This window comes from Nilaparvata lugens, chromosome 4, assembly GCF_014356525.2.
Source record: "Nilaparvata lugens isolate BPH chromosome 4, ASM1435652v1, whole genome shotgun sequence".
Classification (NCBI taxonomy): Eukaryota; Metazoa; Arthropoda; class Insecta; order Hemiptera; family Delphacidae; genus Nilaparvata; species Nilaparvata lugens.
Window position 1 is genome coordinate 51,328,476 of NC_052507.1, and position 15,483 is coordinate 51,343,958.

The following is a 15,483-nucleotide window of genomic DNA, read 5'->3' on the forward strand; positions in this document are numbered from 1 at the left end:
TTCTTCTTCTCCATCTTCTTCTTCACAATTGTCATCTTGTGATGGCAAATCCATAATTTCGACATTTGTTAGCACACCATAAACATCGATGTAATCATCTACTTGGACGTAATCCTAAAACGTTAACTGTCCACGGTCAGGTAGAAGTTCCCAACTGGAGTCAGAATTTGTCACGTTTGGTGGCTGTGCTATTGGTGCATCATTTACAGTCAGCTTGAATCCACACTTTCTGAAGCAGTTGTGAATAGTGACAGGGCTCACATTTTTCCAAATCTTATGAATCGTAAGTATGGCAGTTAAAACTGTTTGGTTCGCTGTCTCTCCATTTTCAATGCTATCCAGCACAATTGATACGATCTCCCTACGATATAGAGTTTTAAAATTGTGTATTATTCCTTGGTCCAGTGGTTGTAGTCTTGATGTCGTACTTGGTGGGAAAAAATCAATTTTACATTGTCCAATTGTGGTGGGTTATTATGCACACTGCAGTTATCCAAAAACAGTGGAATTTTGCGATTTTCTTTTTTCATATCACTGTCAACAGAAATTAGCCATTCATTAAACAACTCTGTTGTCATCCATGATTTCTTGTTTGAACGGTAAATTGTGGGCAGCGATTTTATCCCCTTGAAACACCGTGGTTTTGCAGATTTTCCAATCAAAAGTGGATTCAACTTTTAAGATCCATACATATTGCATGCTAAGAGAACAGTAATTCTTTCCTTGCTATGTTTCCCACCGTGACATTTTTCATTCCTGAATGTTAGGGTGCGGTCTGGAAGACACTTATAGAAAAGTCCAGTTTCATCTGTGTTGAATATGTCTTTAGGCTCATAGCCGTTTAGAAGCTCTTTCAATTTATCAGTCCATTCATTACAAACCGTGCTATCCACACTGGCGCTCTCTCCACAAATCTTCTTGAATGTGATGCTGTGTCGATTTTCGAAGTTTGATAGCCAACCCTCACTAGCTCCAAATCCTTCAATACCAAGAGACTCTGCGAAAGACTTTGCTTTTTACTTCAGCATGAAACCACCAATTGGAATATTCTGTCCTCTACACTGGCCAATCCATTTGAGTAAGCACTCCTCAAGACGCGGAAATTCACCCTGACGTGACCTCTTCTTACACACACTTGAATCACTTGCATTGATACGATCCTTGTTCTTCAAAATCATGGATAAGGTCGAGGGCAAAATCCCAAACTGCTTAGCAACGTCTTTTTTTGGCTATCCATCCTCCACAGCTTTGATAACACGCTTCTTATCACTGATAGAAAGACTAATGTTCTTCTTTTTTGCACTCATCTTGAATTAAAAATTTCACTCTAAACTAAATTTCACTTAACCAAAAACCAAGCAACACTGTTAACAACTACCAAAAGAACTCTCAACTGGGAACTGAGAGCTTTCTCAAACCATTACGGTGGTGTGTACACAAAAGACATGTCACAACAGGTCTGTGTGATGATTCATTGAAGAAATGACAGGCAGTAACAGGTCTAGAATCAGACTTCAATTTATAGAGAGTAGAAGAAGAAAAATTCAAATTATAGAGTGTTGGTGGACTTCAAATTATAGAGAGTAGAGGAACAAAAATTCAAATTATAGAATGTTGGTAGTCAAGATGTATCCTAAAACTTCAAATTATGGAAGGGACCAAAATACATTGATTTTTTTCAAATTATTGAGAGTTTTTCAAGGGACCAGACAAAAAATTCAAATTATCAAGAGATTCAAATTATCGAGTGTCAAATTATCGAGAGTCGACTGTATAACTTTAATCGAAATCATTGGAGCCGTTTTCGAGAAAATCGCGAAAAACCCTATTTTTGACAACATTTTCGCCATTTTAGCCGCCATCTTGAATCGCATTTGATCGAAATTGTTCGTGTCGGATTCTTATATTGTAAGGGTCTTACGTTCCAAATTTCAAGTTATTCCGTTGATTGGGAGATGAGATATCGTGTACACAGACACACACACATACAGACCAATACCCAAAAACCACTTTTTTGGACTCAGCAGGGGACCTTGAAACGTTTAGAAATTGGGGTACCTTAATTTTTTTCGGAAAGCAATACTTTCCTTACGTATGGTAATAGGGCAAGGAAATTAAAAACAGACTATAGAATTACTAGTAGTTCTGTGAACAGTAGACCTCACGCAGTATTCTCATCCACAAGTACCTGATTGAAACTATAGACCTTATGGAAATACAGCAATAGACTGACTTCTCCACACATCTGTGTAATCACTTGTCAGCTGATTTATGATGGATAATTCTATAGTCTGATTTTTACTCTAATATTGGCGTATGAAGGAGGCTCCTTTTTCCTTTTATATCATCCTTGAAATGCAAAATTTCCAAAAAAACCCATGTATATACGTCGACGCGCAATTAAAAAAGGAACATACCTGTCGAATTTCATGGAAATATATTACCGCTTTCCGCCGTAAATGCGCAACGTATAAACATTAAGAGAAATGCCAAACCGTCGACTTGAATCTTAGACCGCACTTCGCTCGGTCAATTATTCATCATGAATCAGCTGACAAGTGATTACACAGATGTGTGGAGAAGCTAGTCTATTGCTGTATTTCCATAAGGTCTATAGTTTCAATCAGGTATTTGTGAATGACAATACTGCGTGAGGTCTACTGTTCACAGAACTACTAGTAAACAAAGCCCTTATGATCTCTTCAAGGTCTTTGCTAGTTAATATTGAGCCCATTCCACAAGTAAATAGTAAACCCACATATTTTTTCATTCTTTTCCAGTAATCGTATTTTATTATGAGGGTCATTTTTTTCAACCTCCGATCACATAACACACAGACAAGCTTGTTATCCGCAACATACGCCCTGTGAGATTGGTGCGGCCAGATCGTCATTAATTAATTGTTGTCGAGTTGCCCAGCCTCACTTGTGTCACCCGCCAAGTGCTTGTTGTTTGGTATAATTAGTTTTCTGCCAGTAAAAGGCTATAGTTCAGCAGAAATCACCGAAGAATGAGTCATGTTAGTGCAGAAAACATGTGTGTGACGATGTGCGGGAATTTGAATACTTTCAGTTGAAATGACTTGTGAACCATGACAACTCATTTTTTTATAGTGCTTGATCAACCAAGCGGCTTCTTAAGCATATCAAATGGTATAATTTCAATCACCCGCCATACAAACCTGACTTGGCCACTGGTAATTTATAACTTACCTTTTCCCTGAAATCAAGACAATGAAGGCAGCGCTTTCAAACCATAGCCCATTCAAACTCATTCGCTGGCAACATTTTATGAACAGGGTTTTGTTAGGCTGGCCCACTGGTCAGACAAATGACTCAATCTTCACGGCGTTCAGGTTGAATATCTTCCTATTGTTACCATTTAGATGTATAATTCAAAATCTGGGCGTATTTTTGTGCTCTACAATCTGAGATCAGGTAGAGCGCTCTATATAATATAAATTTCCAGGTACACCTGACAACAATGCTCCTTGTAATGTGAAAAACACCTTTTTCAGCTTTAACCATCATCACCAACTACATTGTCCTCACATTGATAATTTGCACAATGACATATATAAACTTATTAAGTTTATATTATGTGCTATGAGAATCACCCGCTAGATTAATTTCAGTATTTCCTAGTGGAGAGGCGCACTTAAGGACACCTCAAGAATCTAAATTTCAAACACTTATAGCTTTCGACAAAATTCTCAGATTTCATCGTACTACACTTCATTCTTCTCAGCTCGTCAAGGCGGTCCAAAATCATGCATCATGAGTCAAATTCGGTTGAAAAATGGAAGATTTATTGATGAGTGTACTTAAGCCCATATTCCAATACACAAAAAGTTATGAGTGTTTAAAATGTTGATGCTTGAGGTGTCCTTATGCGCGCCTCTCACGGGTGATTCTCATAGAACATGTTCTTATATCATTGTGAGGATAATGCCGGTGGTGATTGAAGCTAAATATTAGGTGTTACAAGGAGCATTGTTGTCAGGTTCACCTCCTGGAGATCCATATGAGATAAGAGTGCTCGCTACCTCGTCTAAAAAAAGGTAGAGCACGAAATTACGCCCAGCGGGATTTTGAATTATACATTTGAATGGTAACAATCGGAAGATATTGTTGATCAAAAACTAAAATTAATTAAAATTGATTTTTATCTAAAAAAAGCCGGGGCGAATTTTTCTGGCCAATCACTGGATTTGGGGGAAATAGCTGAAAACTGTTTAATATGAATCGTAAATACGTGGCTTTTGGGTCACTCTGTATGTAGCACAAAGAAATTTTACATGAAAAAATTGGTTCTGCACTTAAATCTCTTATTTTTCCAAACAATATATTAAAAAAAATCAGAACTACAATTTAAATTGCAAGCACACCCCCTTTTTTATGTCTATATTGACTGGACTAATTGCCAATATAGTCTAGTCTAGGAAATGTTTGGGTGACAATTTTTGACCCCTCAGTTCTGTTTAGGGTAGTAAGGAGGTGAACATTTCAAAAGTCCCCACCCCAAGCCCCTGTGCTAAGTGGGTGGGGGTGGTTCAAAGGTACCATTTTTTGGTTTCTCGCATATAACTCGAAAACTATGTCTCTTACGGACATAACTGTTCTGTACAATATTGAATTCTTACACAATTTCCTACAATATTCATTATCAACTTTTTCTTCATCAGTTTCGAGATATCCGCTCTTGAAAGTGTGACATTTTTGAAAAAAAAAAAACACGTACGCCTCCATTTTTTTCTATTTTTGCTCTTATAACTTTTTAAAAATCGATGGGAAAGATCCATGCTGATTATTTAATTATGAGCATTAAATTCTCTTCAATTTGATGTACAATTCCACAGATTTCCCTACCATTGTTGCAGAGTGTCAGTGTTGAGTGTAAAATCTCCAGTTCTGCAAGAAAAGACAAATGAATTTGGAGGGATTATTTTGAACACAATTTTTGACTAAGCAGCTTTGTTATGACTAGTTGGGAGTAAAACATAAAAACTCCCCATCCCTAACTCATGTGCTAAAGGGATGAGGGTGGTTTTAAAGTTGCAATTTTAGCTTTTTGCTTCCACGCTTATAACTTGGGAACAATGTGTTTAGTCATACTAGCAATAGTTAGCTATTTAAAAATGAAGCTTGATAATTTCTTTGGAATTTTTGTTCAGTGGAGTTTTGTGATGTTTTCGAGATATTTTCTATGAAGGTGTGAATTTGTTAAAATAACAGGGTTTTAAACTATTTTTTCATTCAGGGCTTATAACTTTCAACAATGCATCGTAAAAACTTATGCTCTTCGTAGGTAGAGCATTAAATTCTCTTTGATAAGATGTTTTATTTCATTATTCCAAGTTCCACTACTTTCACAGTAGGGGGTAAAATCTTCAATGCTACAACAATTGATCATTTGACAATTAAATTTGAAGGGGGTGTTTTGAACACAATTTTTGACTTTGCAGCTCAATTGGGACTAGTTGGAAGGTAAACACAGCAAAAGTGCGCATCTTTATCCCCTCTGTTGAAGGTGTGTGGAACACACGCTGAGTTGACACTTGTTGCAATCTTGGAAATTGATAATGAAAGGGAAACTTGGGATAATTAAATAATACATCATATCAAAGAGAAGTTGATGCTCTACACACCTACGATAAGTGTCAATTTTTACGATGCATTGTTGGAGAGTTATAAGCCCTGAAAGAGCAAAAATGGATAAAAACATGCTATTTTAACAATTTTGGCGGAGAAACAGCCGAGTTGAAATGTTGAAGGCCGTTTCCATTATTACAAGTTCGACCTTTAGTCATGCTGCAACGCTGAATCTGTGGCAATGGAAACGAGGCTTCAATATGAAACCTACGTACTGGAATGTGAAGTGAAGAAATATCTCATCTCCTCCCATACAGCTTTCTGTGACATAATAAGTTAAACTAAACAATACAATAAAATTATTAAATAAATATAAATTCAAGGTACCGTACCTATTAAGTTATAATTTATTTTATAAAAGGAATACCTGAAAAGAGAATACTCTTAGTTGTTCTTTGCTTTGTGGTCTAGGGCTCATTACCATAGCTTACACTAAAAACATACGAGAAAATTCACACGAGTCAGAAATGCTGTGGAACTTCTCTTTCTCAATACTTATATAAGTGTCACACAATTATTTTGTGCTGAGGCATAGGCTACTCCTTGTTCTCCAGTCATCACCAGTGGGATACTCCGGCCCAAGAAGAATGGCTGCAATGCAAAACAAGGTTCTGTCGCCTGGTTAGCACAAGTTGAAAGCAAATCAACAGAGTTGCCAATTTTTAGGCTTTGGACATGACAGCCATCTTTTGTCCATATAAAATTACTTTTGTCTTGAAGGAATATGCGGAGCAGAGAAATGGAGGGAGATCAGCCAATTACAGTGATGAATAGATAGTCACAGGTAGAAGCGCAGTTGCTAATTTGTCGATTAGACTTCAGTGCTTTCAGAGAGGAAACTTCGTAAGTGTATCATGAGCACTTGAATAATCACCAGAAATTAGAGAACGCTGGCCGGTTTAGAACGGCAACATCGCCGCCGATGTATCCCCACCTTTCTCTGCTGCACATTTCCCCTCCAACTCAAAAGTAATTTTGTATAGACTATAGAGATGACTGAACTGAACAAGTAATTCCATATAATTTCTAATGAAGTTGGAATCCATCAGAATTTTTCAAATCATGAAAAGCATTGAGATTGACTATTGCCCATTTCCATACAAATTTGTTCAACACAAATAGTGAAGCTTTGAAAACGATTGGTTACTGAATATCGTATGTTGTGGACTGTGAAAAAACCATTTGCACTTTGATCATAGAAAAGTTGATAAAGAGTATTTAGCAAATAAGGAATGACATCAGATAGCGAGATACACTTCAAACTGTCAGCATTGCATTTCTTATCAATAAAATCAATTCTTTTCATACAATCAAAGCTGACGTTCTGAAGTGGATCTCACTACCTATAGAAGGGATTTTTGTCAAATCAACAAACACCATGAAATATAGTTGGTGCCGGTTGCACAAAAGCCGGTCAAGTTTTAATCATGATTAATTCCACGAGAACCAATACTAGAAGCCGTCTTTTCAGAAAAGCCTTCTCTGATTGGTTCTTGTGAAATTAACCACGATTCAAATTTAACCGGTTTTTGTGCAACCTAGCCATGATAAATATTAATATGATATTTAAATATTTATAAAATGAAACTATAGTTTGTAGTGAACCTAGGCTAGTGACAACATTCAAGTCACAGTCACAAAGGATCACATATTATACAGATTGCAATAGATATTGTCAAGAGTAAAAAATAGAATAAAGTATGTAATCCAACTAGAATGCTATAGTTAAAGAGCCAGAAAATAAATAAATCTGACAAATAGTGGAGAAAATATAAGGCACTATAATATAATAATTATTTTTATCCAATGATATGACGTTCGTATATAATAAAACTAACTATTCACATACTCAAAATCATAAACTTGCGTTAATAATTTAAACCAACGATATTTCAACAGTTACAATCGTTATTTCAACTGTAATATATGAAAAATATCCAACTTGTAATGATAACTTCAAGTAGTTACTTTTGAGTGGGAGTAGCCTATATAATAGCTGACTTATTTTATTTGAGGAAGATGACATAAAAATAAAAAGCCAAAGTTCAAAAAATGAATTTAATTCAGTATTCATCAATTTCCATGAAATTTACATTTCTCAATTGAAATTTCTATAATTTTCACCTTGTTTCACTATGTTCTGATAGCTTTCAATATTATTAGCTAACACAAAAATAACATTTCAGCCATAGATCGAATACCTAAATGCCTTTCTCTGCAAACGAAACTGTCTCATCATTCTACTTATACAAACATTTTCAACGTTATAAATTATACTGCATACAAAAATAAGTTTTAGTGCTAGTCGGAAAAATAATTTTGAAAAAGTTCATTTTTCAGAACAGTATTCAAGCATTTTCTTAAGCAGTTGAATAGTTTCAGAGTACAAGGTAAACAAATCGATAGAGAATTTTTGTAACATAGTATCAACTTTTTCCAAAGCATAAAGCACTAATTTAATTAACAATGTTTCAAATAATGTTTTGTTTTGATAGGTGCATGAGTGAAGGCTACAAAGCCTTTTGAAATATATGATAGGTGAGGCATTTCTCTAGGCTCTTCAAACTCTGAATTATGTGAACATTATCTCTATTCACATTTGAGTAATATGATTCTAGTATTCTTGAGGAATATTATTATCTCATCAATAATATTGATGAAACTACTTTTCCGACTTCAGCAAAAAATAATAATCATCAAACTATAGATAATAAATAAATAAATATATAAATAAGTATACATCAATCAACAGAACTGTGTCAAGCAAGGGGTTCTTATGCAGCATTGTAACCTGCCATGACATGATCTCAAGTACAGAACATTTTCTGTTAAAGATCTTAGAGAGGATGGGGATTATTATTTTCAATAACAAAATCTTCGTGGCATATTGAATTTTAAATAAAAAATAATTTTCAATCAATAATTAACAAAGAGCTATGAAGAAATCGTTGATAATTAAAATTTGGGAATAGTTTTCTTGAATTAAAATTACCATATGTTTTTACATTGAAACTAAATTTTATTACATGAGAAAAAATATTCATCTAATTTACACTAACTACATGAAAATTTACCTTGGGTATAATTTTCTTGAATTGAAATTGTTTTTACATTCTCCGATAATATTGATTTTGAACAAATAATAAATTATATGTAGCCTTCTCAATACTTTCTACAGAAGAGGCACATTTGCTTAAGAGCCCCTTAGCTCAGCTATATTAATCTTATCAGAAGGGATACATAGTTGAAATTGTTATTAGGCACAATAATCTGAGATAATTTGACGCAGAGTATCTGCCACCATAAGGACAAAATTTGTTGAAATTTGCAACATGATTTGAACGAATAAATTTTTCAATAAATCAATTATTAAACTGGAATGAACAATCGAGAAATAATGTTAAATTATTAACCACAATCACTAACATTACTACTACATATCTCCCAGAAATGTCAGAGAACATGAAAAAATTAACAAGTTCAGATAGAATTTGATAAAGAATTTGCCATGAAAACAATCAGAATGGCAAAACTTGAGTGCCAAAAATAAATGTAACTTAGTAAAGAAAACTCGTACATTTCTTTAAAACGTGATCAAAGTTTTTGTTTTATAATATACTTTAGCCGTATTGATGGGATAGCTTCAAATAATTTGAAATACAAGAAAAACCACGCTGAATTTTCATAAAAATGTATGCGTCAACAATACTGAAGAATGTGATGTTAAACCCAAATAAATGGTTAGAAATATTAAATATTTATCAAGTTCTCACCAAAAAGACAAAATTATATGAACAAGCTATTTCTGCTGATAAAGGATTGGACGAGGGGAATGCTTCAATTGAAAGATTAAAATCAACAACAATAAAATTAACAAAACAACTGAATTTAAATATAAATTATCTAAGGAATAATTTAGTAAACAAACAATGCACAGACATTTTAGCAATAAGTCATATTTTTAGTAGTTATTCTAAAACATTTAAAAGTGAAATCAATAGGTTTGAGAATAGTAGGCTATAACAAGTTGTTCTGAATATTGGTTTTGAAGAGGAGATTGTGACTGAGGAAAGTAATTTTGAAGCTCATAACTGTCTGGCAGCTAAAATAATGTTTGCGAAAAAATAACTAATGAGCTATTCCTATCTGATAGAAATAATACAAGAATGATACTGATCTGGAGAAGACATCACTTGCAGTGAATTGAGAAGTCTTTAGGGATGCCTTGAATGAGCAAATAATTTTCCATTCATTTCAGAAACACATTTTCGAAAAAAAACAAAGTGTTACTCTATTTTTAATAGAATTATATCTTCAAAACATGGGATTCATTTAAATAGATTACAAAATACAGTAATCCTTTTTGAATAAGTTTTCTTTACAAAGGATACTCCGTCACACTTCTTAGCATTCCTACAATAATCCACCACCAGTTCTACTTTAATAACTATTTGAAATATTCAAAACAATTGTATGTTTACTTAGCCTCTTTAAGTTTACGAAACAAAGCCACTTATGTTACCACTTCTGTTTAAAACTGCACTTCTAATTACTCGATACTAATTGGAAAATCTATTGGGTATATTTATCTAACTTGATGTGAAAATTTTGAAATGAAAAAATTCGCCTCTAATGTCATTTATTATTCTACAAGCAATAAGTTTGGAAAGATTGCTACAAGAAAATATATACTTGAAAAGGCAAATAAGATGCTTGAATTTGGAAACTATCAAAATCAATTAGATTTCAAAGTTGAACTTCACTACAATTATTTATCACATAAACATTTCCAGCCCTGAGCAAATATTGTAAGCCTCAATGAAAAACGCTTGGCACTGATGTAGCACATGATAATCTGTTTCAGAAATACCTACGAGTTTGCTGCAACCAAAAGTATAATTTTTATCATTACGGTATACATTCAATACGGAAAATTTGGCAATACTATGTTGAAACAATTCATTTTTTTCGCAATTTTACATTTAATTATAAGGAATTCTACATTGGGCTTGATAAAAACGCATTAGCATTACATTTCAACTTTAAACGAGGCAAGCAAATAATCATAAATCAATCTGTGACATTGAGTGAAAAATAGTTTGGTGAATAGATAGACAGCAAGCATGTTTCATTATTTTAAATATATCGATCATGATCACTGGAAGACGGTAGTATTGAGAAATTAATATCAGAGAAGATGTAAAATGTTTAATGTTTTAAATCCATAAGGTATTCAACTCATACCTAAAGCATTGCTCAAGATTTATGTTTCCAAGTAATTTAAAAACTAAGGGTCAGACCACATCAAGCGTTTTTCAGGCGACAACTCAAACAGCCAATCGGAGAGGATGCTGCCCTGCCGACTCAAAACGCCGCCTGAGAATGCTTTATATGTTCTGGCCCTAATTGTAGTAGAAAAGTCTGAGGCTATTGGTTACTGAAGTTTCAAATTCAATTAGATAAATTTAATATTCTATAACAAAATTTTTTGAGTATAAAATCAACATTTGTATCTTGTGCAATAAGCAAAAGTATTACCTGATTGTTTTTTGTTGAAAAGCAACATTCAAGTTGAGTTTAGAGAATACCAAATGGCAGTCAAATCAAATAATTGATTGCAATAGAACTCCAACTATCCAAATCGCTTTAAGAAAGTAGACGAAATTTTTGCTAATTTCAGATATGTACAAAAAACATTAACTTAACACTCTTCTTGTAAAGTTCAATTTATGCATTTAAGTATTTTATTCGTTAAGTAAATAATAAAGCAGTACTTAATGAAGTTTTTTTCTAGATATCCACACTTTTTGTGGGAGCTCCAATTATTCGAATAATATTCGAATTAATTGGGATTGGATCCCATTTGGTTAATTCGGATATTTGGAGTTCTACTGTACTTAAATAGACTAACTGCACTTTTTTTATTATATGAAAGTATTCAGAGGAAAAATACATCTGTATTTGAACTAATCAGATACCTTGAAAGAAAAAACCATGATGTTACCATACAATCAAATTATTATTATCAGAAACCTTTGTTGTAATGAACAATTTCATACTTTCGGAGTAACACAACCAACAAAAACAATTTAAAAGTGTCGTTTATGAAAAAGAAATGGGCTAATCGAAATGCTTCACATAGAAATCATTTAAATACCATATCTCACTAATGTTATGCACCGCCCGTAATAACTACTCAATCAATTTACAAATACTAATGATTTGCTGATGCTTAAATATTGTTTACATTATTTTTAGAATTGTACTCATTTATACTATACAAAACTTACTCACATTATATGCTTCAACCCCTCTCCCACATTATCCTGAGAATAAATTATTTCTTAATCTTGATAGAATCCAGATTGCTTAAATTCATTGCAATAGTTTATTATTTATAGTAGAACGTTTTTAACATTATCGACCAACTTTAAAAATGTTCAGTTTCCTCTCACGTTCATAGATTTAAGATGTATATTGCCAGTCAATACAATGGGCTACTTCATTTCTTATTATAGCAGTTAACTAGTACTAACTTTCACGCATTCCATACACGACATAACTTTGGATTCTACAGGGTTTATTCATACTGAACCACTAAAGGAAAACTCAACGACTCTAAGCGACCATTTCTCTCCTGATTTACCATTACATTTTTAAACGAAATAATTCAGTCAGTAAATTAATAATTGCAGATCCTAACTCAAGTCAATCATATAACTGACATTCCTAACAGGACTCATCACAATTTGTTGTAATATTTTATGTTTAAATTTAAATTCTTTATATAAGTGAACTTTTAATTACTATTCTGCTTATTTGTTATTTTTCGTTGACATACCTAACATACTCCATCCAACCACTACCTCCGTAAACAAAGCCATTGTGCATTCTGGTAACGTCAGCACAGGTAGGGCTCCAACACCAATAAAATTTCGCTGATTTCAGCTGATCTATATCAGCTTGTGTTTTTATTGGTGTAGGAGCCCTACCTGTGCTGACGTCTCCTGAATGCACTATGGCTTTGTTTACGGAGGTAGTGATCCAACACACTTTTTAATAGTTTCTGTTCAAGTCAACTATTGTTTTCAATTCATTTTTACACAAGTGACCTTTCAATTACTATATTGTTTATAAGTTTCATTTTTTTGTTGACAGACCTAAAAAGAACCATCACACTTATTTAAGTTTAAATCGATCAATTTCTTTACATAAGTGACCTTTCAATAACTATTCTGCCTATTTGAAAATTATCGACTTGATTCAGTATTTTGTTGTTGCACATGTATTTGGTTGTTGACGACGACACTATAATAGTAGTTTGTGTGTAATTAGTTGCTTATTTACAGACTGTCGTAGTAAAGGGGCAGGGGCGGAGGAGATACAGGTCACTGTGTCTGGAACTGGGGCATTGTGTAGGCCATCATGGTGGCAGGCTGCTGCATGGCGGCCCCCTGGGCAGCGACGGCCATTTGTTGGGCGGTGGCAGTGGGCACAGGTGTGGGCATGCCCTGCCAGGCAGCCGTGGGCAGCTGCATGCCCATGCGACCCACATATCCGGCCGCAGCCGCCGCCGCGTTTGCCGCTTGCTGATAGCCGAATTGGCCATACCCATAGCCCGGCTGCATGCCCTGCAGATACTGACCTTGCATTTGCGCGGCCGATGCCGCGTACGCCTGTGGATACCAGTAGCTCATATGTTGTCCATAGTTTGGCACATATGGGTATTGCGCGCCTGCCCCCGCCGGTTGAGTTGCATTATTGGCAGCATTGGCCGCATTTTGCACGTTCGGATCTCCGGACTCCTTTCCCCAGAAGCATTTCAACGTCTGTCCGTTCACCTCCGTGTTGTGTACGTTCTCAATGGCATGCGTGGCTGCTTCTTTTGTTGAAAACTTGATAAATGCGTAACCCTTGTCTTTAAACGCACGTATATCTTGAATTGATCCGTACTGAGAAAAAATTTGCTGAATTAACTCATCTGTTAATCCGTTAGTAAACCCTCCACAGTACACAGTACAATTAGTTGGACTGGACTGATTGTATACTTCATCAAAGGTCGGCTGCTTAGTGCTACTGTTGTGACGGTTGCGCTCGCTCCTAGGAGGTGGTGGTTTCCTAGTCGACCAATTCGTACGAATGCTTCGATTTCCTAGCCACTGGCCATTCATTGTAGCAATCGCACTTTCCGCTTCAGCTTTCTTCACAAATGACACAAACGCATAACCTTTTGATTTCAATGTTTGCGGATCTCTAACAATTCTACAATTAGAAATTTCTCCAAATGGTGCAAATGCCTCCTTCAACGTTTGTGTTTCGATTTCGGGACTCAAATCACCAACAAAAACATGATAATGATTACTAGTATCTTGCTTGGGCTGATTACCAGGTGAAGTAGCCCAGTTAACCTTCATCTCCTTTTCTAAAACGACACGTTTATTCATTGCAGTAAGAGCAGTTGCTGCTCCCTGATGATTTGTAAATTCCAAAAAAGCATAAGGGTCGTTACCTGGTTCACGAATCACTTTACATCCTTTGACTTGTCCTATTTGTGAAAATAAAGCACAGAGGAAATCCTCGGACACGGCTTGATCCAAATTTCCGACATACAATGTTTTGGGATGACTTTCTTCACTCATGATGCTCACTGTGTTTGTTTTCTGAACAGGAAGTAATCGGTCAAATTATAAAGTAATTTTTAAGATTAAATACGTTCAACTGTTTTCAAAATAAATTATCAAAATTAGGGAACACCACATACACAACCACTTTACTTATCGCATCAATTTCTCGTAGAGCCGAGTGGCTGTGAATGTTTCCTATGCCTTCTAAATTCTTTTCCTAGACATTTGACAGCAATGATAATCAAGTTTTATTTATTATCTTTGTTCAGCTCCATCAATAATAGGTTTTTTCTTTCTCTTATATAAAAAAGGACTTATTATTAGATTTTGACACTTATTTCAATAATTTAATTGTGATTTTAAATATTTTAAAGGATAATAATGTAATTGTAATACTGCTGAAATTCACTGCCTCCTGAAATTCAAGTTGTTGTTGACCAGAAATAGTAGATATTGACTGTTAATTGTTGCAATTCATAGAGATAAACGCATGAGAATTTAATCTTGATTCTCAAATAAAATAAGAATAATATATAATTCATCAAAATCTATGAACAATATATCAAAAATTTCATTACGCAAAAAAGTCTTTCTTAGCACAAACTGTCTGAGCTCACTACTTTTATAATAATATATTCTACGTTTGTTGGAGTTGACCAAGATAAATATCTCCGAAGCTACTTGTACATACAGAGTCATAATATAGTGAGGTGCACGTTATAATGGAAATGAAGAAAGATAGGAGAGAAACGTTGCCAAGTCTCTCCATTTTGCCACTGACTGTACACAGCTGTTACTCAATTCATCCCATTAAATTCAATCCAATAATAATTATAATTTCCTTGATAAAATAATCAATTTATTGTCAAATTAATCAATGAAATATATTTTTTCATAATTTTGATTCAAAAATTTGCTTTCATAACTGAGATCAGATTTTTATTTTTATACAAACCTGAAATGTCAGCTAATTTAAAAATCTGGTGTGGTACACTCACACAACTTTCCTTGCACATTGAACTGTAAGCCTCTTTCTTAGACGAGAATAATTTAGGGCAATAACATAATGATGACTGGCAGAAAAATATTTGCAACTACAATCAGACTACTGTGTATGTGTATAATTATATATATAATTGTTTTCAGAGTAGGCTACTTTTTCCTTTGTGTAAATTGTGAAATTCGATTATTCTTTTAAAAGTCATCAA

At 34.3% G+C, this 15,483-nt stretch overlaps 1 protein-coding gene across 1 annotated transcript; it reads right to left on the reverse strand.

Annotated features, from left to right (window-relative positions):
• Positions 1 to 11,543: 11,543 nt before the first annotated feature.
• On the reverse strand, positions 11,544 to 14,467 carry LOC111061886 (nucleolysin TIAR). Its single transcript, XM_022349583.2, has one exon. It carries the CDS (start codon positions 14,288 to 14,290, stop codon positions 13,040 to 13,042), a length of 1,251 nt encoding a protein of 416 aa, XP_022205275.1. The 5' UTR covers positions 14,291 to 14,467; the 3' UTR covers positions 11,544 to 13,039.
• Between the last annotated feature and the right edge of the window lie 1,016 nt (positions 14,468 to 15,483).